General features: G+C 42.1%; 1 protein-coding gene across 1 annotated transcript in view; it reads right to left on the bottom strand.

The window, feature by feature from the left end:
* The window catches only part of LOC131849713 (prolow-density lipoprotein receptor-related protein 1-like), a 29,777-nt gene that overhangs the window by 1,168 nt on the left and 1,975 nt on the right, over nt 1–26,634 (bottom strand). Inside the window, exons 3-24 of the mRNA XM_059199827.1 lie at nt 26,409–26,615; nt 25,518–25,633; nt 24,931–25,018; nt 23,404–23,496; nt 21,766–22,025; nt 20,057–20,213; nt 19,214–19,380; nt 17,819–18,042; nt 17,066–17,190; nt 16,147–16,244; nt 14,438–14,576; nt 13,279–13,446; nt 12,321–12,461; nt 11,352–11,483; nt 10,733–10,861; nt 10,021–10,157; nt 9,155–9,312; nt 8,050–8,149; nt 7,808–7,964; nt 5,543–5,645; nt 1,663–1,867; nt 298–484 (exon numbers count right to left, since the gene is read on the bottom strand). Of these exons, the coding sequence (XP_059055810.1) occupies nt 298–484; nt 1,663–1,867; nt 5,543–5,645; nt 7,808–7,964; nt 8,050–8,149; nt 9,155–9,312; nt 10,021–10,157; nt 10,733–10,861; nt 11,352–11,483; nt 12,321–12,461; nt 13,279–13,446; nt 14,438–14,576; nt 16,147–16,244; nt 17,066–17,190; nt 17,819–18,042; nt 19,214–19,380; nt 20,057–20,213; nt 21,766–22,025; nt 23,404–23,496; nt 24,931–25,018; nt 25,518–25,633; nt 26,409–26,615 (3,291 nt within the window). The remainder of the gene's footprint in view (nt 1–297; nt 485–1,662; nt 1,868–5,542; nt 5,646–7,807; nt 7,965–8,049; nt 8,150–9,154; nt 9,313–10,020; nt 10,158–10,732; nt 10,862–11,351; nt 11,484–12,320; nt 12,462–13,278; nt 13,447–14,437; nt 14,577–16,146; nt 16,245–17,065; nt 17,191–17,818; nt 18,043–19,213; nt 19,381–20,056; nt 20,214–21,765; nt 22,026–23,403; nt 23,497–24,930; nt 25,019–25,517; nt 25,634–26,408; nt 26,616–26,634) is intronic.

Below are 26,634 nucleotides of genomic sequence, written 5' to 3'. Positions count from 1 at the left end.
ACCTTTCTATTTCGTTAACTAGCGCACAGTCCACCACGTCCCTACAATTATATTACGACAGTTGGCCACAGCTTACAGCAGCAGCATATATTGCCTTTATCGATCCTTCGAGCCGGATATAATTCTATTTAATTGAAATGTATCCGTTAATTTGTTTTCATTTATTTTCAACAAAAAAATAACCAATTGAGGTATGGTAGTATCATACTAGGTGAGACAGGTAATACGTTAAGGGTTTTTTTTCGAGCATAGGTTAAGTAAGTTTAGTATGAGGTTAAATTAAAAGTGTGCACTGACAGTGGTGTTGGTGGGGCGCGACTGCGACGAGTGCCATGGGGCGCGGCACGTCCCTGCGCAGCGCGCGCGCGCCGCCGGCCAGCTTGTCGGCGCGGTACACGGCGTGCGACACCCAGTCCGACCAGTACACCCAGCCGCCACACACCGCCACGCCGAACGGGTGCTCCGCGCGCGCCCGCACCACCACCTGCCGACCACGACCACCGCTCACCACTCACCACTCACACCTACTACACGACGCTAACGTTCATATACATGAGTATGATTGTTTGTCAATACAAATACCCAGAACAATATCTGAGTATTTTCTGTATATATTATGTACTAAATGTGCCCCGCGACTTCGTCTGCATGCCATAGTGATCTTGACAAATAATGAAAAATATTCAAGAATCAAACCCAATAAGAGCCCAATAAAAAAGTTTCGTTGTTCAATTTTCCATACAGACCATACAACTCAATTAATATCGAGCGATCTACTGTATGAAGAGTCGTGATTCATTAAGGGAGAAATTCAAAGAGGCAAATATTCTCACCGTTGCTTCTCAATTTATATAGGTATTCAAATATCCTATATGTTCATAAACATCTTGAGTTATTTCCAAAAAAACAGCAAAATTCATAATATTAATACTAGATTTATAGACAAACTTGCTGTCCCCAAGTATCGTTTAGAAAAAGTCAATAGGTCTTTTATGGGAATAGGTATAAAAATTTACAATAAGATACCAAAGGATATGTTGGAATTACCCTTAAATAAATTCAAAACATCTGTTAAATCATATTTACTGAGCATAGCCTATTACTCCCTAACCGACGAGTGTGCATGGCAATAGTTGTTCATGCACTGAATTTTCATTTAATGTTAGACAGACACCTATATAAATATACATTGTAAATAAACTCGTAATTCAATTGAGTTTCTTGCCAAATTGGATCTATATACCGAACTGGACGGTAGGGAAAAAATAAAATTATAATGTAAAAATTTGACGTTCATAAGCGGCTAAAATGTCCTACATGAATAAATGATTTTTGAATTTGAATTTGAATAATTTTAAAAATAACGATAAATCCCTGCCTCTTTATAATCCGACAAAAGGGTCGTAAGGGGTTGAAAGGGGAGATGAATGATGAAGTATCGTCATTTTTCAAGCTATAACGATGTCATGCATGTATTATTTGTAAAATAATTAATCTAATTAATTAAAAATGCTATTCAAGATCACTATTCTACACAGACAAAGTCCCGGGCACAGCTAGTATATTATAAACTAACAGGGAGCAAGCAGTAAAGCAGAAATCTGTCGGTTTGTCTGTGCCTAGGTAATATTGTGGACTCTCTACAACTGTACGTGTACGTACGTGTCTATGGGAGCCGTCGTAGTTCATGCGCTCGATCTTGTCCAGCCTGGCGTCGGCCCAGTAGATCTTCTTAGCTGCGTGGTCGAGAGCGAGTCCGTTGGGCATCAGTATGTCTGTGGAGACGATGGTCTGCAGCCCCTGGCCGCTGGTGTACGCGCGCTGGATGCAGGGGTGCGACTCGTTCCAGTTGGTCCAGTACAGCCGTCTGACAACGTACAATGTGGGGCATCAACTGGTTTGTTATACCGATTAGGAAAATAGTAACAACAAGCTTTTGGCCGCAGCTTTGCTCGCGTTAATATATCTCTTTAGGGGTGGAATTTATCAAAATCCTTTCTTAGGGAATGCCTACGTCCGTCATAGTAGCTTTATGCATGCAAAGTCTCAGTCCGATCGGTTTAAAATTGACAAAGTTTCATACAAACTTTCATCCCCTATTTTATCCCCTTAGGGGTAGAATTACTCAAAATCTTTTCTTAGCGGATGCCTACGTCATAACATCTACCTGCATGCCAAATTTCAGCCCGATCCGTCCAGTGGTTTGGGCTGTGCGTTGATAGATTACTAAGTCAGTCACCTTTGAGTTACATATATATTTAGATAAAATAAGTTGGCCTATAGCAGGCTTGTGGTAGGCTCATTTGACGTTCCTATTAGCTGCCTTTATACGTTTGTTCTTTCACGCACGAATAGGCTTTCACACAGGAAAGATTGCAGCAACGTAAAGGACAGTGTAAAGTGAGTGAGCACGTCTGGTAGGCTCGTGGTAAGTTGCGGGTAAAGCTAGTGTGGGGGTTTAAGCCCACAGTTCCGTGATAATGCTATTGATTGATTGATGAGGGGTTTTTGTTAAATAAAACCGCCTTGGTTGAATGCTACTCGAACACTGATTTTTATTACTAAAATAAATATAATGAGGTGTGAAATGTATAGAAGTGAAATTGCATGTGTAGGCAATTGTGTATTGCACAGTAAGCAGGCATGTGCGGTTGCCCGTACAGCTAGTAATAACTAATTGTCTAATTTGCGGACATCTGGGTATGCAGCAAAAACATAATAATAGTTATATTTTAAACGTGTATCTAAGAAACGTGTTTCTGGAAAAATAAATATAAGATTATAACAAAAGTATTATATCATATGAACGTTACGTGTACGTTGATATGACATCATGCACGAAAGAATGAACTACTTTGTGCTATTATATAACATATCATGTTATTAGTAATTATTAACAGACAGAGAGTATTAAATATTGACGACCTCGGTGGTCTAGCGGTCTAGCACACCGCTTTACGTCCGATGGTCGCGGGTTCGTTCCTCGCACGGCACAAACATTTGTATTCATGAGTATGATTGTTTGTATCGGTCTGAGTGTTTTCTATATATAATATGTATGTATTTATAAATGTATTTATATATCAGTTATCTACACGATGTAAAGGCACGTGTTAGTGAGACGATGGTAACCTGTGGCAGGGGTCGAGGTCGATGCCCCGCGGGTGGTCGCCGGCCGGCAGCCGCAGCAGCGTGCGCGGCCGCGGCGCGCCCCCCCGCACCCGCGCGCCCCGCACGCTGGCCGCGCTGTTGCAGGTCCAGTACAGCCAGCCAGTCTCCGCGCAGTACACCATCCCCTCCACCGCGCCCACCTCTACACCACACCCACATTACGACATTATCTCACTAGGACACCGGGAAGTAACTTATACGACATTGCACATAAAACTTCGGTTAATTCCTTTATTTTTACCGAGATTGACTTTATATAGAAATCTACGTCTGCGCGAGTACCTCAGTCTCGCCTGTATCGACCAAGTACCTTGCTTTCTAAGCAGTGTATGCGTTGAGAGGTAAGATAAAAATAGTGAAATAACATGATAAGGGACTCATGCATATTGCAGAAGGTACATCATAACGTGATGTCCGTAGCGCTGTGTAAAACTCCACTATCATTATCATCAATAGACAGATGCCTGTGAGATGAGTTGAGATACAATGTAGCGATCATCGACAAGGAATTCATTCCTACATGCTACAATCTAAGTCTCAGATAGTGCGGTTTTAGAGGAGCTTCCTCCCGCATACTATTACATTGTGGAATGAACTACCTGCCGAGGTTTTCCCACGAGACTACAGCATGGAGTTTTTCAAGAAGGATATTGTACAACCCAACACTAAACTCTGGACTACTACAGCGTCCTCTGGTGATAATAAATAAACAAAACAACCAACGATTGTTGAACTAAAAAGGGTTTATATGGACAAAATGGCGTACATATATACACACTACTAGAACGAAACAATATTGCAGTATACTTTTAACACAGCGCCATCTAGTATGTAGTTTGTGTACTAAAAGTTCTAAATTCAAATTCAAATTCAAAAATCATTTATTCATGCGCACGTGACATTGTTAGCCGCTTATGATAACCATTTTTCAGATGGGCCGTATTTTTTGCCACCATCGTAGTTGTCATTAACAAACTTATACCAGTCGCTAGTTCGAATATTTATAATATGAAATATATCTATTTGACATATGTGCATAATTTTCTATTCTAATAAATTAACTTATGTAAATATACGTATTTTATAGTAGTGATAAAAAGCGACTCACGGTCTATGAGCAGCTCATGCTGCGTGCCGTTGAACAGCACGGTGTTGATGGAGCCGCGCTGGATGTCCGAGTAGAACAGCCGCGACTCGTTGTACGAGTACGCCAGGCTGATCGCGTTGCGCATCAGCTCCCTGCGCGTGCGCACAAAATAATATATACACACATTTTTATTAAATAACTAAAAATATTTATAGTCAAGTAGATCTATTAATCAATTATTGTTCAATTTGACATAATAATGACAAATGAATGAATAAATGGATATATATGTTATGTCAAATAGCAAGGCAAATAACGGTATATTTGGCTTGATTGATTCTGATTAAGTTTATACGTTGACGTATTACAATTTTTATTAAACAAATAAAAACATCCTCATGCAAATAGGTCCATTAGTCAATTATTATTTAACTAGCTTTTGCCCGCGGCTTCGATCGCGTTAATTTATCCCCTTAGAGGTGGAATTTATCAAAATCCTTTCTTAAGAGATGCCTACGTCATAGTACCTTTATGCCTACAAAGTTTTAGCCCGATCAGTATAAAATTGACAAAGTTTCATACAAACTTTCATCCCCTATTTTATCTCCTTGGGGGTAGAATTAACCAAAAACCTTTCTTAGCGGATGCCTACGTCATAACATCCACCTGAATGCCAAATTTCAGTCCGATCCGTCCAGTGGTTTGGGCTGTGCGTTGATAGATCACTATGTCGGTCACCTTTGAGTTTATAATTTAGATTTCAGACAAGAATAACAAATGAATGAGTGGATACCTATAGTATGAATAGTAGAATACCTATAGTACGTCAGATTAAGTTTACACTTGACTAGTTCTTAGTCTTTATTAAACAAAGAATAAATATTAATACGGCGTTTCAAAGAGTGTTCTATGTATATAATGAATTCGTTTAGTTAGCCAGAAATAAAATTATACTTAACTACTTTCAACATACATTTCAATTTTTAAAATCATCAATTTTTTTTTTATTTCTTGTTTTCGTAAAGCAAAGTTTGTGATATACGAAATAGTAAGACATAAATTTTGTATTAGAAGAGATCTTTATCAGAGCGATGATCTTCATTTAATACCACAAACATGTTCTGATCCTTCGAGCCGGATCTTTATTAACTTAGTAATATTAGTAGGTTATAAACTCTAGAGTTTACACCTAACAATAAAACGTTTTTGTGTAATTTAGTACAACTAGTACTATATTACAACATCAGATTAAAAGTATGTGCGAGTGAATAGGCAATAACTTACTTGTTCTGTATGGACGGGTAGGGCGAGTTGAGGTCCTTCTCGTCAGTCAGGTGTATGCTCTCGATACTGGTGACGCGAGAGTACATCAGGAACGATTTGTATGCTGTATATAACAAAATTATATTATACATTACTCCATCATCATCATCACTTCAGTCCACTGCTGGATATAGGCCTAATTATTAGAAATATATTTTCTCAATAAGATATGTAGAAATAAACATGTTGCAAAATGGTTAATATATAAAACTCATCATAAAATGAACTACTTACTTTTAAATTTACGAATTACGTCATTACGCCAAATGATAATACCGCTAAAATTGAAAAATTCTTTAAGGAATATTATATTAGTTAGACAGAGACAGTCCTTGGATAGCGGCAAGAAATCTCGACATAAAATGTGAATTTTTGTGTAGGCACACAAGCGTTGCATGCATGTCACGTGTGTATCGGTAATCCGTATGGATATTATTATTTATGTATTAATTTGTTAAATTTTTATTTCATTATGTTTCGGTATGGTTATCTAGCACGTGTGATTAGGTACGGCTGCGTAGATACAACTGAAAACCAGCGCTGGACGCCCATCAGTCCAGCAATAGCTGAGTTTGTACCTATTGCCAATCATATTGAACATGTATAAATGTGTAACTATATTACTATACTGATATTGGCAATAAATGGACTTACTATTATTATTTATTATTCAGTTCAAATTCAAAAATCATTTATTCATGTAGGATATTTTAGCCGCTTAGGAAGGTCAATTTTTTTATATTATAATTTAGTTTTTTTTCCCTACCGTCCAAAGAAGTAAACCTACTCTGTTAAAATAGTAAATATCCTGAGACCATTATCAATTTATATACGTACTATCTAATATCTCGAAATAGGGGGGAAAGAAAGGGGATTGTTAGTAATGTGGATTGATAACCCCATTGCTAACAATGTACCATGTCAGGTTGACCTCCACGCGGTTCCCCCTGGAAACCATCGTGACAAATTCCTGGTGAGCTTGTCACGATGGGCTAACTGACCTAACCTCATGCTCATCTTATCATCCTCCACTGGAGCCCTGCCAGCGTAAACCGTTAGCGCAGGCGGGTGCACCATTCCATTATCATAAAAAAAAACTCGAAATAGGGGGAAGGGGGTTGTTAGTAATGGGAACTAGTAATTCCCATTGCTAGCAATATACCATGTTAGGTCGACCTCCACGCGGTTCCTCCTGGAGACCATCGTGATAAATTCCTAGTGAATTTGTCACGATGGGCTAACTGACCTGACCTCATATTCATCTTATCATCCTCCACTGGTGCCCCGCCAGCGTAAACTGTTAGCGCAGGCGGGTGCACCACTTCATTATCATCCACAAAAAAAATCTCGGAATACGATGCGCGTATCAAAGTCAGAGTGCGAGTTTAAAGCCTTTGGTTTCTGCTGTATAAGCCTAGCCTAGTATAGGAATCAATGTTAATGTGAACAGATTGAACAATTTGTAAATTATTATTAAATTACTTCTATATTTATTGACATTTCTAATACTTAGGAATAAATGAAATAAATAAATAAACGTTAATATCTTCTATGATTGCTCCAGTCCAATTACTTCAAAGGTGACTTATTAAAAAAATTACATACATTCAAAGCTTTTCGACAGTGTATATACTTAACACAAATATGTACAAAATAAAGTTTATTCAAATAAAGAATAGTGTTTCAAACTGGCTACAGTAACCGTTTACCATCAGATAAGCTGTAGGCTTGTTTGACACCATTGAAGTGTAAAAAGAAACACGTGCACGTGCAGGAACACGTGCGCGGCGTTTGAGGCGGAAGTCAGTCTTCAGCCGCTCATAAGTCCTTCTTTGGTTTGTAGTGCACTCGCCCCCTATCATCCGGTGAAGGTGTAAAGGCAGCTGAGGGTAACAGCATTAGAGTAGGGAGAAAAAAGTTCGGGGCGTGTCCTCACGGGTGTAGTACCACCGTCAAAGTGTTAAATAAATCACGTGCAGGCACACGTGCGGGACGTGTACTCACGGGTACAGTACCACCATCGAAGTGTAAAACAAAACACGTGCACGTGCAGGCACACGTGCGGGGCGTGTACTCACGGGTGCAGTACCACTATCGAAGTGTAAAACAAAACACGTGCACGTGCAGGCCCACGTGCGGGGCGTGTACTCACGGGTGCAGTACCACTATCGAAGTATAAAACAAAACACTTGCACGTGCAGGCCCACGTGCGGGGCGTGTACTCACGGGTGCAGTTGTGGCCGTCGGGCGCGAGGTCCCCGTGCGGACACACGCAGCGCGGCCGCGCGCCGTCCCACAGACACAGCGCGGCGCACCCGCCGCCGCCCGCGCACGGCGACCCGGCGGCGCCGCCCGGGGCCGACTGCGCCGCGCGGGACCATATCTGCGGACACAGCCCTCTCCGTTGTGTACTCTCGCACCGACCGACACGTTTCGAATTGCGCGAAGTGAAACATTTGTTCACTTACAAATATATCCTTGAGTGTGTCACCGAGTTTGTCGCGCAGCACGCGGTAGTCGCTCATATTGTTCACCGGCGCCGCCAGCAGGCTGCCGTGTTCCACCATCCTAGCGCAGGAGAAACACCATGTTACAAACAGATATAATGATAAGAAGTCGTTTGTAAGCTGTGTTTTGGTAGTACGGTGAGATTACATTTTTTTTATAGCACAAACCAGCTTAAGGTAAGTGATTAACTTCGCTCATGAGTATCCGTAGCACCAGGGGAATTTCAAGTGCGCTTGGTCATTTAAAAAGAAATTGAAGTTTTACTATCGTATTGGTTCGGAAATAGCATTGCTGGTAAGAGATTCCACATTGTACTGTGCACGGCGAGCGCGGTGTACTACACTGCGATAGTTACGTGTCGAGCCAGTAGAGCGTGCCGCGGTGCACGGCGAGCGCGGTGTACTACACTGCGATAGTTACGTGTCGAGCCAGGCGTGCCGCCGTGACGGCGAGCGCGGTGTACTACACTGCGATAGTTACGTGTCGAGCCAGTAGAGCGTGCCGCCGTGCACGGCGAGCGCGGTGTACTACACTGCGATAGTTACGTGTCGAGCCAGTAGAGCGTGCCGCCGTGCACGGCGAGCGCGGTGTACTACACTGCGATAGTTACGTGTCGAGCCAGTAGAGCGTGCCGCGGTGCACGGCGAGCGCGGTGTACTACACTGCGATAGTTACGTGTCGAGCCAGTAGAGCGTGCCGCGGTGCACGGCGAGCGCGGTGTACTACACTGCGATAGTTACGTGTCGAGCCAGTAGAGCGTGCCGCGGTGCACGGCGAGCGCGGTGTACTACACTGCGATAGTTACGTGTCGAGCCAGTAGAGCGTGCCGCCGTGCACGGCGAGCGCGGTGTACTACACTGCGATAGTTACGTGTCGAGCCAGTAGAGCGTGCCGCGGTGCACGGCGAGCGCGGTGTACTACACTGCGATAGTTACGTGTCGAGCCAGTAGAGCGTGCCGCCGTGCACGGCGAGCGCGGTGTACTACACTGCGATAGTTATGTGTCGAGCCAGTAGAGCGTGCCGCGGTGCACGGCGAGCGCGGTGTACTACACTGCGATAGTTACGTGTCGAGCCAGTAGAGCGTGCCGCGGTGCACGGCGAGCGCGGCGACGGCCAGTCGACGGGGGGGCGCGGGGCGCGGGAGGCGGGTGCGCTGCGAGCCGTCGTACCGCATGCGCCATACAGACGCTTCCCACGTGTCCGCCCAGTACACCATCTCGTTCTGTGTATCCCACGAAGGATTTAGAAAGGAATATCGTATACATAGAATATATAATGCGTCTGCATGAACATAAGTAAAGTGGATTGCTCAACCTGATAAGTTAAACTCTTGTGTGGCGTGGTTGAGTATAGGTGTGGGGATGTTGTAACAGTTGATTTTTTGAAGTGGGAGAGTAAGTGGTCTTGTAATTAGTAGCACCATCATTAGGACTTTCGAAGGCCTGAGTTGAGGTTCGAGCCCCTAGCGGTCCCTCAGATTAAAGTCATATTCGTCAGGCAGGAGTTGACAGTCAGCCGTTCCATCAGTCCTTATGCGGGTTTGGAGTGCCATCTGCACTCCTGCCCTATTATAAACCGGTAAAATTGTAAACGCTAGCTGAGGCCAACAGAATTAGAATACTTCGAAAAAAAAGGAGCTACGTATTTCATTAGCATTCACATTCCATTAACTGCCTTTACACGTACTCACAATTGCCTACGCTGGCAATTACCAATAACGCTATAGTTTTGTCTACATTTTACAGTCAGATGTCCTTTGTGTTACTTAAAAAATGCGGTAAAGCGCACGCGGTTTTTATTTTTCTTTGTCTACATTATATTCTGGGTCAAATCCGATTCCCGCGTGAAAGATCGTACGTGTAAAGGTAGCTTTTAGAATAGTTGTGATAAAAAAGTTGCGTAGGGCGTTAGTAGGTATGAGTGTGGACACCTGCGTGTCGAGCGCGATGTCCGCGACGGCGGTGCCGTTGTAGAGCAGGTCGCGGTGCGAGCCGTCGGGCCGCGCGCGCTGCACCCACCCGCCGCCCGCCAGGAACAGCCAGCCGCGGCCCGCGTCCACCGCCAGCGCTGCCGGCACCACCCACCTCACACTTACATGCACGCACCATCACACGCCCACACGGGGACATAGTCCCACGGGCACACGGTCATATAGTATCACGGACACACGGTCATATAGTCTCACGGGCACACGGTCATATAGTCTCACGGGCACACAACTACACGCTCATATCCTCACACGGGCACACTATGACACGTGTACACGGTCATACCGTCATAAGGTCACAATTTTGTAATATTACTCATGAGTGTGGAGAAAGGGGATTGATAGTAATGTGAACTGATGATCCCATTGCTAAGAATGTACCAAGTCAGGTTGACCTCTACGTAGTCCCCTTAGAAATCATCTGGATTAATTCTTGATAAATTTCTCACTATAAAATAATTGACCTGATCTCATCTACCTCCGGCGCCCCAAGCGTAATCTATTAGCGCAGGGGGGTGTACATCATTTCATTATCATACAATAAAAAAACTCTTATCACTTCTCTTAGATAATTCTACATTCTTCTATTAGAATATTAAATGTTAAAAAAATCAAATGCATTTAAATAAGAGATGAGTTGCGGTTGGGTACGTACCGGTGACGGCGAGGGGGTCCGTGTCGAGCAGCACGTACGCGTGCGAGCCGTCCAGCCGCGCCACCAGCACCAGCGAGCGGCGAGGGTCCGACCAGTACACCGCGCCGCCCGCCCAGTCCACCGCCAGACCTGACCACCACAGACCACCGTTACCGATCACTGAATCAAAACATCTTTATACATGTAGGTCTATTACTGACTCTTAACATATGTCAAATCTACAGTCAGTTCGAAGTGCTTTCGAACTGAGAAGAATTGACAAGAAACTCAGCTGTTAATCTTTTTAAATGAGCGTGTACATGATTAACAAAAATACAGATTCATTTTTAAATTCGAATTTGGGAGAATAGAGTGACCACCAGCATATGCATTTGCAATATTGTCAAAAGTAAAGTATAATCAGTGGCAATAACCTGAATAAATCAGTATCTACAAGCAGGCTTGCTCACAAGTGAATGTGCTATAATATAATGAGAAAAACTGTAGAAAAGATGTCAATAAAAATTCTCATCCAATTATGTTCTATATATGCTAGGGATGAAGCATAAAACTACAGTCGTAATCGTGATCGTAAGAGAGTCGGCGCACGCCAGTTGTCTTAGAGAAAGAGAGGAGATACCGGCTCGCCAGTCGTCGGTGGCGGCGTCGGGGGCGTCGGGCTGCTGCACCACGAGCTGGCGCTGCGTGCCGTCCCGCCGCACGCGCCACACTCGCCCAGCTTCCGAATCCGCCCAGTACAGCCACTCGCCCTCTGCGTAGCGGATGGACCATTACAATCAGTATAGTACGAGCGATTCAACTTCAAAAATAATTTATTCATGTAGTACGTTTTAGTAGTTTGAGATTTTTGTTTGCACCAGTTATTACCCACTCAGTACCACATATCCCACTGTTTTAGGTTGACTGGAAGAGATCTTCTAGGGATAAGTCCACCTTTGCTCACATTATCTCTAAATTATAATAGCTTTGTATTATATGTGCAATAACTTTAACGCTTATGAACGTAAAAGTTTTTATATTACAATTTTTTTCCAATTGGTCGGAAAGGGGGTTACTAGTTATAGGGATCGGTCTCATTGCCAGTGATAGACCATGTCAGGTTGACCTCGATGGAGTCCCTCCTGGAAACCGACGTGGATTCCAGATGAATTGATCACGATGGGCTAATTGACCGGACTTTAGGGTCATCTTATCATTCTCCACTGGCCCCGCCAGCATAAACCGTTAGCGTAGGCGAGTACACAATTCCGTTACCATCTGTTAAAAAAAATACAGGGTGTCCCATAGTGGACAAGTAGTGGACCAATTTTAAATTTCCTGCGTAAATTTCTACAAGCCTGCTCATTTTTTTTACTATTTCAGCTACATTATTTAATTTAGCTTATATGGATGATATTTTCACAACATTTTGAAAACAAAACATAACTTAATAACTACAAGACCTAGGGCTGTAAATTTTAGTATTCTTGTTAGGTTACTACCCCCCATAACCCGTTGACCACTACTTACGGGACACCCTGTATATTTATTGTTTTAATACAGATATAGATATTCATATAGATATAGATACAAATATAAGTACTCAGACCTGCGTGGTAGTCGATGGCGGCTGCGACGGAGAGCTGCGGCACGGGCGGCAGCAGCGAGTGCGCGGCGCTGTCAGCGCTGGCGTTCAGCGCCACGCCCACCACCTCCCAGCTCAGAGACACCACCGCCACCTCGTCCAGCGCTGCACACACGACAACGTGACGTAAGGTCAGTTACCTCGATGACTACCCTTGGTCTATCGATTTAGCACACCCCCTTACTTCCGATGGCCGCAGATTCGATTCATCGCACAGTACAATCTCACAATTCAATTTTTTTTCACTTTTATTGATCAAAATGTAATAATAATGCCACTAAATAAATACCTGGATATACTGTGTTTATTACTGTTTACTTATCAACTAATAATCTGTCATATATATTTTTCGAAGTATTAGATACTGTTGGCCGTAGCTGGCCTCTACAACTTCATCGGACGATGAAGGCGATGCGCATGAAGGCCAACTCTTACTTGACAAGTACGACTTTATTCTGAGGGTACCACTAGGTCTTCGAACCTGTCTTAACTTCGATCCTAAGATTAAATTAAATGTGCAATGTAATAAAACTGTTGGTGACAGGACTATATACTATAGGATCCCTGGTCATACGGTCGTACGGTTGGACGACGAAGTAAAAATGCTCGGTTGTTTGCACTTAGTAGGAAGGCGGCACCTATCGGGTCTCGCCAGTCAATGCGGACCGCGCTCTTTATATAGACGCCCGACGGGTGGCCTTCCCTACTGAAACTGTACGTTGCGTGTCTTTATTTTCTACCAGTTTTACATATTATTATTAACAAAATTGATCTTATTCACTTTACTTATATTTAGGGCAATAAAAAACACTAGGTTATATATTTTATTGGGGATGACTTATTATAGTAATTACGGCTAAAACTTATTTCCTAATTGATTCCGTCGCGTACAAAAACCGTGCGGTAATAGAATCTGTGGTACCTTCGCAGGCGTCCCCGTTGCGGCGGTACCCGACTGCGCAGAGGCAGACGGAGTCGGTGCGCGACACGGGCACGCACAGCTGCGCACACGACCTCGTCCGCAGCGAGCACGCGCCGCCGCCGCCGCGCTGCACCGCCGCGTCGTACACGCGCAGCGACATCACGCCCGCTGCGGACAACAACCTGCTGTACTTCCCTAGTATGCATTGAGTAATGCACGGAGAACTATACTGTACTTCCAGAGTACGTTTTAAATAATGCATGGACAATTATACTGTACTTCCAGAGTACGTTTTAAATAATGCATGGACAATTATACTGTACTTCCAGAGTACGTTTTAAATAATGCATGGACAATTATACTGTACTTCCAGAGTACGTTTTAAATAATGCATGGACAATTATACTGTACTTCCAGAGTACGTTTCAAATAATGCATGGAGAATTATACTGTACTTCCAGAGTACGTTTTAAATAATGCATGGAGAATTATACTGTACTTCCAGAGTACGTTTTAAATAATGCATGGAGAATTATACTGTACTTCCAGAGTACATTTTAAATAATGTATGGTGAATTATACTGTACTTCCAGAGTACGTTTTAAATAATGCATGGACAATTATACTGTACTTCCAGAGTACATTTTAAATAATGTATGGTGAATTATACTGTACTTCCAGAGTACGTTTTAAATAATGCATGGACAATTATACTGTACTTCAGGAGTCTGGATTGGATAATGACGGATGGACTCGGTGGCCTAACGATTTAGCACACCGCTTTACTGTTAATGGTCGCGGGTTCGATTCCTCGCACGGTGCAAACATTTGTATTTATGAGTATGATTATTTGTATCAGTCTGGATGTTTTCTATGTATATTGGGTATGTGTTTACAAAAAAATGTATTTATATCAGTTGTCTAGTACTCATAACCCAAACTCTGCTTACTGTGGGACTAAATAGCGCTGTGTTAATTGTCCAGCGTTAATTATTCGCATCGGGATATACTATACTCTTCAATGTGGTTGTAGGTGGCAAAAAGTTTCTGAATAAAGCACAGTGGTAAACCGTCATTCAACTAGAATAATCTAGATGGATCAGGATGGTATTTTAGTTTTTAGTGGGTAGTATAATAGTAAGATGAAAGAGATGATTACGCGTGTTGTTCCTGAGCAGCCGCAGCCCCTTTCCGTCGTGTCGGCAGGCGTACAGCGAGTCGTCCCGTCCGTTGGCCCAGATGATCTCCTCGCCGTACACCTCCAGCGCGGCCGGCCACGACCCGCCCGGCAGCGGCAGCTGTCGACACCGCACACGTCACAGGGGGTCGCGGGGGGTCGCGGGGGGGTCGCCGGGGGTCGCCGGGGGTCGCCGAGGGCCATAGGGGCCACTGGCGGTCACCGGGGACACTCAGCGATAAATCAATAAACACCATTTCCCCCAAAAACAATCGTGCGATTGGGTAGTTGAGAGATGTTTTTATACGAAATTAGAAGAACTAACAAGAAACTCGGATCTTATCCTTTTCAAATATTGTTTAAAATAATCCAGAATCATTTTAAAATTCAAATTTGGGCGAATAGAGTGACTGCCACCATATGCTATTGTAATTTCAGTGTTCGCAACTCGAACAGAGCAGCTCCACACAGCACCCGTTCACGAGTATGACCGATGAGCCAGCCATCATTGCACTCAACTATATTAGAGGAAGCACACTGATTCGGTCCACCACGCCGCTACAAGTTTGAACTTTGACTGTTTCAAGTTACTCCACTAAGTCATTTATAGTATTTACAGCATAGGCTGTCCCACAAACAATCACAGTTTTCACACATTACAATATTTAAATTACAATATTTCATTAATAAATTTATAATAAGTAACTCTAATATTAAACATTGATAACTATGCAATAGAAAAATTATATATCTCACAACAAAAGTTAAAATTGTAATTAAGTCCACGCATTGTAGTCATTCATAATAATATAAACAACTAGCTACTCATCCCGGCTTCGCACGGGTGTACATGTATACACATAAACCTTCCTCTTGAATTACTCCATCGATTTAAAAAAACCGCTTCAAAATCCGTTGCGTAGTTTTAAAGATTTAAGCGTATATAGGGACGGACAGACAGCGACAGCGACGTTGTTTTATACTATGTAATAAATTAAACATGTATGTTTAAAAATAACTCATCCTATCATAATCTAATGTTTGTTTTTTTTATTGGGAAGTTTGGGCTCAAACGATCTATTGTGCTCGCCTTTTTCAAAGTTCGTTACCTACCCGTGAGGATGACCCCATTGCTATCAATGGGGTCAAGAGTAGAGGTAGAGGTACTATGTCAGGTTGACCTCCACGCAGTTCTCCCTGGAAACCATCGTGATAAATTACAGGTGAATTTGTCACGATGGGCTAACTGACCTGACCTCATGCTCATATTATCACTCCACTCGTGCCCCGCCAGCGTAGGCGGGTGCCCCATTTCATTATCACATACAAAAAAAGTACATAGTAGTGTATGTTCAAAATCTACCCTGTAACATCGTAAGCACAGATTATTATATTAGAGTCCGTTAGTTTTCTGTTCCCGCGCCTTTGGTTGTACTGAACCGACTTAACATTGTGTTGTGAATTAAAATAAATTAGAACTGTGAAACCTACTGTGAAACTGGAAAGCTAGCGAAGATATGTTCGAGACCCTGAAGCCCAAGAAATCCGCAGAACCATACAGGTATGTGACTGACGCTTCCACTCATTTTCAATATATATATACAGAGAGTAAATTCCCTAACATTTTGGTAGCAGAGTAGTTTCCCAACCAGTGTATAATTTTTTTTTTACGATTTCAGTGGTGTACTTACCGTGCTATGTTTGTCTACAGATCTATCGATGTACTGTATGGTTGCCGACGCGGTGTTCACCCAGTAAATGCGGTTCAGCTTGTGATCCACCACCATGCCTGCGCAGTACCGACAACGTTATACATATGTATCTCTGCTGATAATACAATGGAGAGGGGGGGGGGGGGGGTGAGGTGATTGTTACTGATGCGGACTCAGGACTAGCAATGTACCATGTCAGGTCGACCTCCACGCGGTTCCCCCAGCGTAAACCGTTAGCGCAGGCGGGAGCACCATTCCATTAAAAAACCGTGTGGAGGTGGGGGTCAACTTGATACGGTATTTAGCTAGTAATGGTGATCCCATCATCCACTAGTTACTAACAATTCCCTTCCCCCCTAATACACCTCGTTTTAAGTATGAACATTATTTACGTTCTATTGTCAAAGACTTATTTTTATGAGTGTGTGTGTCAAATACATGGTATTGTGTGAAATATTGTTTTTATTGATTTAATGTATTTATTATTATTATAGTACTTATTACTTGACGACCTCGGTGGTCTAGCGGTCAAGCACACCGCGACGACCGATGGTCGCGGGTTCGATTCCTCGCACGGCACAAACATTTGTATTCATGACTATGATTGTTTGTATCGGTCTAATATATCTATATATCGGTATAATATGTATGTATTTACAAAAAAAAATATCTATGTATATTGTATATACATATACAGTTATCTAGTACCCACAACACAAGCTTTAGCTAGCTTAACTTGGGTCTAGATGACACTGTGTGAATTGTCCTGAGATTATTATTATTATTATAGTGGTATCCTGACCGAAAAATCCTAATACACTCTGTCTATATAGAAGTTTTATAATAAAAAATATTGCGTAGTGTAGGTGCGTGCGTGTCCGTAGTAGTGTGTGCGTACTGTGCACGTGGGCGAGGTCTGGGTCGGCGCGGCGGTCCAGCAGTACTCGGCGGCGGCTGCCGTCGCACTGCGCCGTCTCCACCTGCCACCCGGCGGCAGTCTGCCGCGCCCAGTACAACGAGCCCCTGCACACACACACAACAAACTTTACGCCCATATCACTCTCATTGAGAACCTCGGTAATTTAGCACTTTACCAAGAAGTTCTCTGTATATTTATTTACTAGCTATTCGCCCCGGCTTCGCACGAGTGTACATATATTATATATACAAACCTACCTCTTTTTTATGTATAACTAGCTTTTGCCCGCGGCTTCGTTCGCATTAATTTATCCCCTTAGGGGTGGAATTAATCAAAATCCTTTCTTAGGGGATGCCTACGTCATAGTAGCTTTATGCATGCAAGGTCTCAGCCCGATCGGTTTAAAATTGACAATGTTTCATACAAACTTTTATACCCTATTTTATCTCCTTGGGAGTAGAATTAATCACGATTTTTTCTTAGCGGATGCCTACGTCATAACATTTACATGCATGCTAAATTTCGTCGCCGTCGCCCGATCCGTCCAGTGGTTTGGCTGTGCGTTCATAGATCACTATGCCAGTCACCATTGAGTTACTGGTTAACTGAATAAACAGTTACATACATAATAAATGATTGCATGGTAGCTGTTGGCTTTCCCAATAAACAAATAACTAACCGACGCAATAACTGCGTGAAATATAAATAGTCGAGAGAAAGAGACGGCGATACCTGATCGGGTCGACGGCGAGCGTGGAGACGTTGTCGAAGCTGTCCTCGTAGACGAGCGTGTAGTGGTGGCCCTCGACGCCGACCACGGCCAGCGCGGCGCCCGTGGTGAAGTAGAGCAGGCGCGCCGCCCAGTCCAGCGCGAACCCCCGCGGAGACTCCACGCCGCTGTCGGCCACCACGCGCACGCCGCCGCCCGTCAGGCCCGTGCGCTTTATCTCGTTCGCCTGCATCAGTATCCCCACTTTCTTATATGTACGCTCTGTCACGCAGCAAAGTGTGTACACGTAAATAGAGAGAACGAAAATATGAAATGTGGACAAACAGAACAAAGACGGACCGTGCGCGCCGCCAGCACGCGTATTCGTGTCATAAAAGGGCGTGAAAGAACGTATACGTAAATAATAATAATAATCATCTCAGAACAATTCGAACCGATTTTCCAAACTAATTTCACTTATTTTCGATTTTTACAAATTAGGCGTCAATTTAATCACTGAATCAGATATAAAAACTTGTTTACTAGTTAGAGTCTTGAATACTGATTGATAATAATAATGCAAAAAATCGAATTTTTGTTCATAAATATGACCATATATATTATATTTGTGACCCCGGTATGCCATCTAAGATAAGCATTTATTCATTGTTCAATTGGTAAACATGAATAGTGCATTTTTCTGGGGCGCCTAATACTTTACCAAGGTTATATATATTATACATGTAATAAATGTAGACAAAGAGAACGAGACGGTACGTGCGCGCCGCTAGCTCGCGCATTCCTATGTTCGTGTCATAAAAGGGCGCGAAAGAACGTAGAGCTTATATATACGCTCTCGCACAATAAAGAGTGTGCACGTAAATAATAATAATCTCAAGAAAAATCACACAGCGCTATCTAGACCCCAGCTAGTTAAAACTTATGTTAGTTTAATTATGGGTACTAGATAATTGATACAAATACATAGATCTCTTTTTTCTTTAATAAATGTAGACAAAGAGACCAAGACGGACCGTGCGCGCCGTCAGCACGCGTATTCCCGTGTCCATGTCATGAAAGCCTGAAACTCAGCTACAGTAAGTTTACCCGTGATCATAGCAGTTGAAACACTGTCGAAATATCGAGGATATAATCAAAATAAAACGTGGTAAGGTCCTGTGATTTTTACTAATTATACGTATATACACAGACAGATAAATTTTATTTATTTGCACAAATAACAACAAGCCGCGTACTGTCAGTTTAACCGTGATCTTGGCGGTCGAAACACTGCCGAAATATCGGGAACTCAATTAAACAAAAAGGTAATAAGATCTTGTGATTTTTACTAATTACATGTATACAGATAGTTAAAATTTGTTAATTTGTGTACACAAGGAGTGGATCCGCGTACTGACCTCCGCGTCTGCCCAGTAGATGGCGCGGTCCGCGGCGAGGAAGTGCAGCTGCGAGGGCGCGGTGAGGTGCGGGCTCGACACCGTCGGGATCGTGTGCTCCAGAGGTTGCTGCACGTCCAGACCGCGCACTTCGCCGCGACGACCCACCAGAAGCACCTTCTCGTGCGCTACAGACATACACCAACTTTATTAGCTTTCTAAATATATATAATACCACACGTGGAATGTGACTTTGATTAAATAAAGAAAAAAGACAAAGAAAGAAAACACTTTGCCGCGACGACCCACTAGTAGCACCTTCTCGTGCGCTACAGACGTACACACAACCTTATGGCTCTATTGAGGTATTATTACTGAGGGCACCGGTAGGGCTTCAAACCTCATTTCAGCTTGTTGTAATTTAGATCCCTGTTTGAATTGGACGGAGGATGGCCCGGAACTAATGTGTGTTTACCTTCACAGATAACATTATCCGCCGCGAGTCTCATAACGTGCTGATACGCACTATCCGTGCTGTCGATGACTGATGATTACGATTTTAACCTGAGGGCACCGGTAAGGCTTCAAACCTCATTTCAGGCCGTTGTAATTTCGATCCTCTTTTGAATTGGTCTAGAGATCGATCGGAGGGAACTATATGTGTGTTTAACTTCACAGGAGACGTTATCCGCCGCGAATCGCATGACGTGTGGACACACGCTCGTCCGTACTGCCCTTGACTGGCTGTTAAGATATTAGTCTGAGAGCACTGGTAGGACTTCGAAGCTCGGCTCAGACCGTAGTGATTTAAATCCTTGTTTGAATTGGACGGTATATCGAATGGAGGGAACTATGTGTGTTTACCTTCACAAGTGACGTTGTCCGCCGCGAGTCTCATGACGTGTGGACACGCACACACGCGCTCTTCCGCGCTGTCGATGAGACACAGGTGCGTGCAGTTGCCGTTGTTGACGCCGCACGGGTTGTATTCGCTGGGCGGCTGCCGGCTCGGGTGGATCACCTGACAAACAAACAACCTAGGACTTGTATCACTAGTACCCACAACATAGCTTGCGGATAACATATGGTGTTCATCGGTGGCAAGCGGTTTAGTGCACTGCTTAACTTTTGATAGATTTGATTCATTTGTATTCATGTATATGATTGCATGTATTAATATGGATCTTTTCTATGTATATTGTGTAAGTATGTACAGAAAATATATTAACTAGCTTTTGCCCGCGACTTCGCTCGCGTTAATTTATGCCCTTAGGGGTGGAATTTATCAAAATCCTTTCTTAGGGGATGCCTACGTCATAGCTACTAAACTTTATGCATGCAAAGTCTCAGCCCGATCGGTTTAAAATTGACAAAGTTTTATACAAACTTTCATCCCCGATTTTATACCCTTGGGGGCAGAATTAATCAGAATCCTTTCTTAGCGGATGCCTACGTCATAAACATCTACCTGCATGCCAAATTTCAGCCCGATCCGTACATTGGTTTGGGCTGTGCATTGATAGATCACTATGTCAGTCACCTTTGAGTTACATATATTTATATATCAGTTGTCTAGTACCTATAATTCAAGCTTAACTTAGTTTGTCGACCAGATGTTGACCACCGTTGTGATAATGGTCCTGTGTAACCATGTCATATCCTGTGTGATTCAAGATTATTATTTACTTAGTTGTGTGTTGACCAGATTATTCACCACCGTTGTGATAATGGTCCTGTGATATCATCCACCATGTCATATCGTTGTGTGATTGGTCCTATGATTATAATCTACCATGTGATGTCGCTGTGTGATTGGTCCTATGATTATCATCAACCATGTCATATCGCTGTGTGATTGGTCCTATGATTATTATTTACCATGTGATGTCGCTGTGTGATTGATCCTATGCTTATCATCAACCATGTCATATCGCTGTGTGATTGGTCCTATGATTATCATCAACCATGCGATGTCGCTGCGTGATTGGTCCTATGATTATAATCTACCATGCGATGTCGCTGTGTGATTGGTCCTATGATTATCATCAACCATATCATATCGCTGTGTGATTGGTCCTATGATTATTATTTACCATGTGATGTCGCTGTGTGATTGGTCCTATGATTATAATCTACCATGCAATGTCGCTGTGTGATTGGTCCTATGATTATAATCTACCATGCGATGTCGCTGTGTGATTGGTCCTATGATTATAATCTACCATGTGATGTCGCTGTGTGATTGGTCCTATGATTATAATCTACCATGTGATGTCGCTATGTGAATGGTCATATGATTATAACCTACCATGTGATGTCGCTGTGTGATTGGTCCTATGATTATCATAAACCATGTCATATCGTTGTGTGATTGGTCCTATGATTATAATCTACCATGTGATTTCGTTGCGTGAATGGTCATGTGATTATCATCTACCATGTCATATCGTTGTGTGATTGGTCCTATGATTATAATCTACCATGTGATGTCGCTGTGTGATTGGTCCTATGATTATAATCTACCATGTGAGGTCGGTGTGTGAGTGGTGGCGTGTCCCGCGTGTGGTACGCACCTTGATGTCGAAGGGCTGTGTGAGCGTGCGCTGCACGACGGTGACGTCGCTGCCGTTCCACTTGTTGGCGCGCGCGACGCTGTTGGTGCGCCAGTCGGTCCAGTACACGTGAGACTCGAACACCGTCACCGCGAACGGGTGCGACAGCGCCGCGTGCCGCCGCACCACCTCGCGGAAGTCAGAGCCCTCGTACGTCGCCGTGTGGATCGTGTCCAGCCTGCCAACAGTTACCACGGAAATATAGTGGAAGGCCGACAATTCTGCAGCATTGGTTTAAGTTTAACGGTCGGTTTTTAATATGTAAAACTAGGAAAAATCAGGCGATTTTACTACTTTTTATATTAATATGTATAATTAATAAAAATCACGGGATCTTACCACGTTTTATATTTATTTGCTGAGTTCCCGATATTTCGGTAGTGTTTCAACCACATGGTCACGGGTAAACTGTTTACCCGATAGAAGATCCCGTGATTTTGATTAATTATACGTATAAATAATGACCGCGTCAAGTTTAAAACAGTATATACTTTTTATATTATTTATTTTGAGTTACTGATATTTTGGTAATGTTTCAATCATTATGATTAGGGATCATGCGGTTTATTCGTCATCAAGGCGGTTGAAACACTGCCTCATATATAAATATATTTATACCTACTAAATGATACTTGAAGAGCTAACGGTTTACGCCAGTAGGGCATTAGTGGAAGACGATAAGATGAGCACAAGGTTAGATCAGTTTAAGTTCAGGGCATCGTGACAAATTCAGCAGAAATTTATCATGACATTTTCCAAGTGAATCGCATGGTAGTTAACCTGACATGCTACATCGCTAACGATGGGGTCCATCCACATTACAGACCCCTTCTTCTGTCAGTGTCCGTACATATCGCTGATTAATCAAAATTAAAACTATTTTTTTTCCAAAAATTGTTATAATTTTTTATATAAAAAAAGACACCCATGATTATAGAGCTATATAAAAATGTTATTGTTTTGATTTATGTGTGGAGAAATGTAGTTTAATAATTAGTATTAAGACATGGTATTTGGTTTCTTTTTCAATTTATATTTTTATAAACGTTTTATATTTATTTGCTGAGTTCCCGATATTTCAGTAGTGTTTCAACCACCTGATCACGGGTAAACTGTTTACCCGATAGAAGATCCCGTGATTTTGACTAATTATACGTATAAATAATGACCGCGTCAAGTTTAAAACAGTATATACTTTTTATATTGTTTATTTTGAGTTACTGATAGTTTGGTAGCGTTTCAACTATTATGATTAGGGATCATGGCGTCGATATATAAATATACCCTACTAAATGATACTTGAAGAGCTAACGGCGCGCGTGGAAGACGATAAGATGAGCACAAGGTCGAGCGTTTAGAGATATTTTAAAGTGAATCGCATGGTAGTTAACCTGACACGCTACATCGCTAACGATGGGGTCCATCCACATTACAGACCCCTTCTTCTGTCCTGTACATATCGCTGATTAACCAAAAAAAAAAAAAAAACTTTTTCTAAAATAGGTTATAACTTTTATATTTAAAAAAGACACCCATGATTCTAGATACACCACTTATATTTTTATAAAGAGCGTAAAAATATAACAGTGAAAATTTCGCCGGCGGCGGCCAGGGCGCGCGAGGAGGTCCCCGACAGCGACGCGCGCTCGATGCGCGGCGCGGCCTGCTCCCAGTCGCTCCAGAACAGGTACCCTGCACCCACACACGCACCCACACACCCACCGGTCACGTTCATTTTTAAACATTATCCACATAATAATCTCAGGACAATTCACACAGCGCCATCTAGACCCAAGTTTTATTCGTACGTAGCTGATGTAATAAGGAGTAATTTAGGCTACCTTTATTTTAGAAATACAAAGTTAAATTCCACACGAACGAAGTCGCGTGTACAGCTAGTATTAACTAAAGTCGAATGCTATCAATCATAATAATACAATAAAATCTACATATTATATATATGATGTGACAAAAACGTCAACTTTTGAGCTTAGGAACATTCATATATATATATATGCCACGTAAAACAAATTGTATAATATAAAAATATTAAGGTTTCTTAAGGGTCGACAACGCGTACGTGACACCCCCGATGATTCAGACGTCCAGGCATAAGCTATGATACTCGTTTACTATCAGATGGCTGATAGATCGTTTGTTTGTTTGCCACTATCGTAACTTAAAAAACGATGATGGAAAAGCTATTATTACAACAGTCTTGTAAACCCCGGATTCTTCTATGGTGAATAGATTTCTTCTGTGTTAGCGCGCTACATCCTAGGTCTTGCCATCATTTACCATCAGATAAGATACGACCAAGCGCAATCCCATTATTAAAAAAAAAAATACATAGTATCTACAAAATTCAAAATATCTTTATTCATGTAGGTCTATTACAGACTCTTATGATATGTCAAATCTGCCGTCAGTTCGGAATGATTTAGAGCTGAGAAGAACTGACAAGAAGTTCAGCTCGTATTTTTTTTTTAAATGTTGTACATATCTACACGCATTTGAATCATTGTTTAACACTCATGAGATTAAGTATTAGAATTCACATCATTATTGTAGAAAAAATCCGATATTTTAAAAATATATTAAAAGAAGGTAATTTGTTTTTAGAACTAATGAAGAACCCAATGTAAGGGTTACTACGAATATTGTAAATAGCGCCATCTAGTATTTATAGAACAACCTACTACACTGACTTTGGTCTATAAATACAGAGGTCGGTAGTTGAATAATCCTCTTTCGTTGCGTGAGCCGCGGCATTCAGTCGACGAGCGCAGAGCGTGCCAGTTGTGTTTTGGATATTAAAGTGAATTGTATTAGCAATGGGTTTATCCCGGTCTTAGTTGGGCCTGGGGGGAAGCTGCAAGTAGTGAAGGAGAGTATTAATGCATTCTAAAAGGGCCTTTTAAACCTATACCCGTGTCACAAGTCACGGTCGCTACTTTGGGTTTCCCTTGCGGTATCCGGCTTCAAAGCCTCAGTCGTCCGTCATAATAAGTGCTTCTTACAATCGGTCATGGTAAATATTTTTTAAGGACGTCATGTATCAGACTGACCACTACAGATAGAACTCTCTTTACCTCACAACATAACCATGAGGCAGGTCAAACTCACCGAAGCGTGGGTCAGCGGCGATGGCGCGTGGGTTCTCCATTCCTCCGGCAATGAGCGTCCGTCGGTACTTGCCGTCTAGTCGCGCTACCTGTAAACACCACTCTTATCAAATACGGCAATTCAAGTCAAATATTTATATCATTACATAGTATAAACAAAGTCGCTGTCGCTGTCTGTCCGTCCCTATGTATGCTTAAATCTTTAAAACTACGCAACAGATTTTGAAGCGGTTTTTTTAATAGATAGAGTGATTCAAGAGGAAGGTATATATATATACCTTCTAATATATAAATTTAACGTGAGTAAAACCGCGGGCACAGTTAGTAAATACAAAATGACTAAATAAAACATAATACACAGTACCCATTACATTACACGACTGATACAACGTCAATGTCAAATAATGTCATACGATACGAGGTTTGTTCCTGCGCTATTATCAAAGTAATATATACTAACAAGTGAAGCAAGTCTTTTACAATAGAACATAAATAATGATCAAATTTATAATTTTAATTATGGTGGAATTTCAATCACTGGGGACCACTACTATAATGTAATTGCTCTTAGTGAGAATGGAGTGGTACCTCAATTTGATGTAGACTGCTCTCAACCCAATAGAGGTTTCCGGCGATCCAATCCACAGCCAGGCCTTCAGCAGTCGACAGTCCTTGTTCAACGATCACCTCAATCCCGCTTAGAGCTGTAATACATTAATAAATAACTCGAAATAACACGAAACCATCTTGATAAATTAAATAGGAATTTACCACAATGGTTTCTACATGGAAAATACATTAAATAATATGAAACTCTTGAAATTTAGAAAAATCTGTGTTAATTGTCATATTTAATTTATTAGTAAATGTCAACGAAACGATACCTTTTAGTTAATACTATTGTTACATTAATTTTGGACACTCAATGTCTTGTTTTTTTAGTAATAATAAATTTTTTTAATGACTGTATGTGTCAAAATAAAGAGAAAAAAAAAGAAATCATAAAGGTAAATTCCTGTTGAATTTATCATGATGGTTTCGAGAGGGAATCGAGAAGGAGTGATCTTCAATCAAGCTGACATGGTACAATGCTAGCTATGATGCAATTTTATCCACATAATAGATCGGAAGAAAGGCGGTGTGCTAAAACGTTAAATTCGTTTACGATTGAGATATTTTACAACATGACTTATAATTGATCTTATCTTATTAATATTATAAACGCGACAGTGTGTGAGTATGGATGGATGTTTACTCCTTCACGCAAAAACGACTCAACGGATTTTCATGAAACTTTACAGTTAATGTAGCTTACACATAGGCTACAAATTTCGGGTAGGCTATAAGTTTCACTAGTATAAAATAAAACTAAGATCAGATGAGAAAAGCAAAATATATTACACCGACCCCAAATGAATGGGATAAGGATGAAGCGGATGTTGATGATGATAATGATGATGACAGGTATAGGGTACCGACCGCTGCCGACCATGGTGCCCCGGTAGATCTTGTCATCGACAACATCGGTCCAGTACAGCTGTATGGCGCCGGATGTCGGGTCGCGGCGCCAGTCCAGCGCGATCGTGTTCTTCAGCGAGGAGATGAGCGCCCGAGACGTCGCCGCCGGCAGTTCAACTGCGCGAATCTCGTGTCGGTTGCTGTACACCAGCAGTGGTGTCGTCTTTTCTGTTGGTATACCATTGTT

Source organism: Achroia grisella, unplaced genomic scaffold (genome assembly GCF_030625045.1).
Source record: "Achroia grisella isolate CSIRO2021 unplaced genomic scaffold, CSIRO_AGI_Agris_v1 utg660, whole genome shotgun sequence".
Lineage (NCBI taxonomy): Eukaryota > Metazoa > Arthropoda > Insecta > Lepidoptera > Pyralidae > Achroia > Achroia grisella.
Note: the sequence above shows the minus strand (reverse complement) of the source record. Positions and strands in the feature narration are given on the sequence as shown.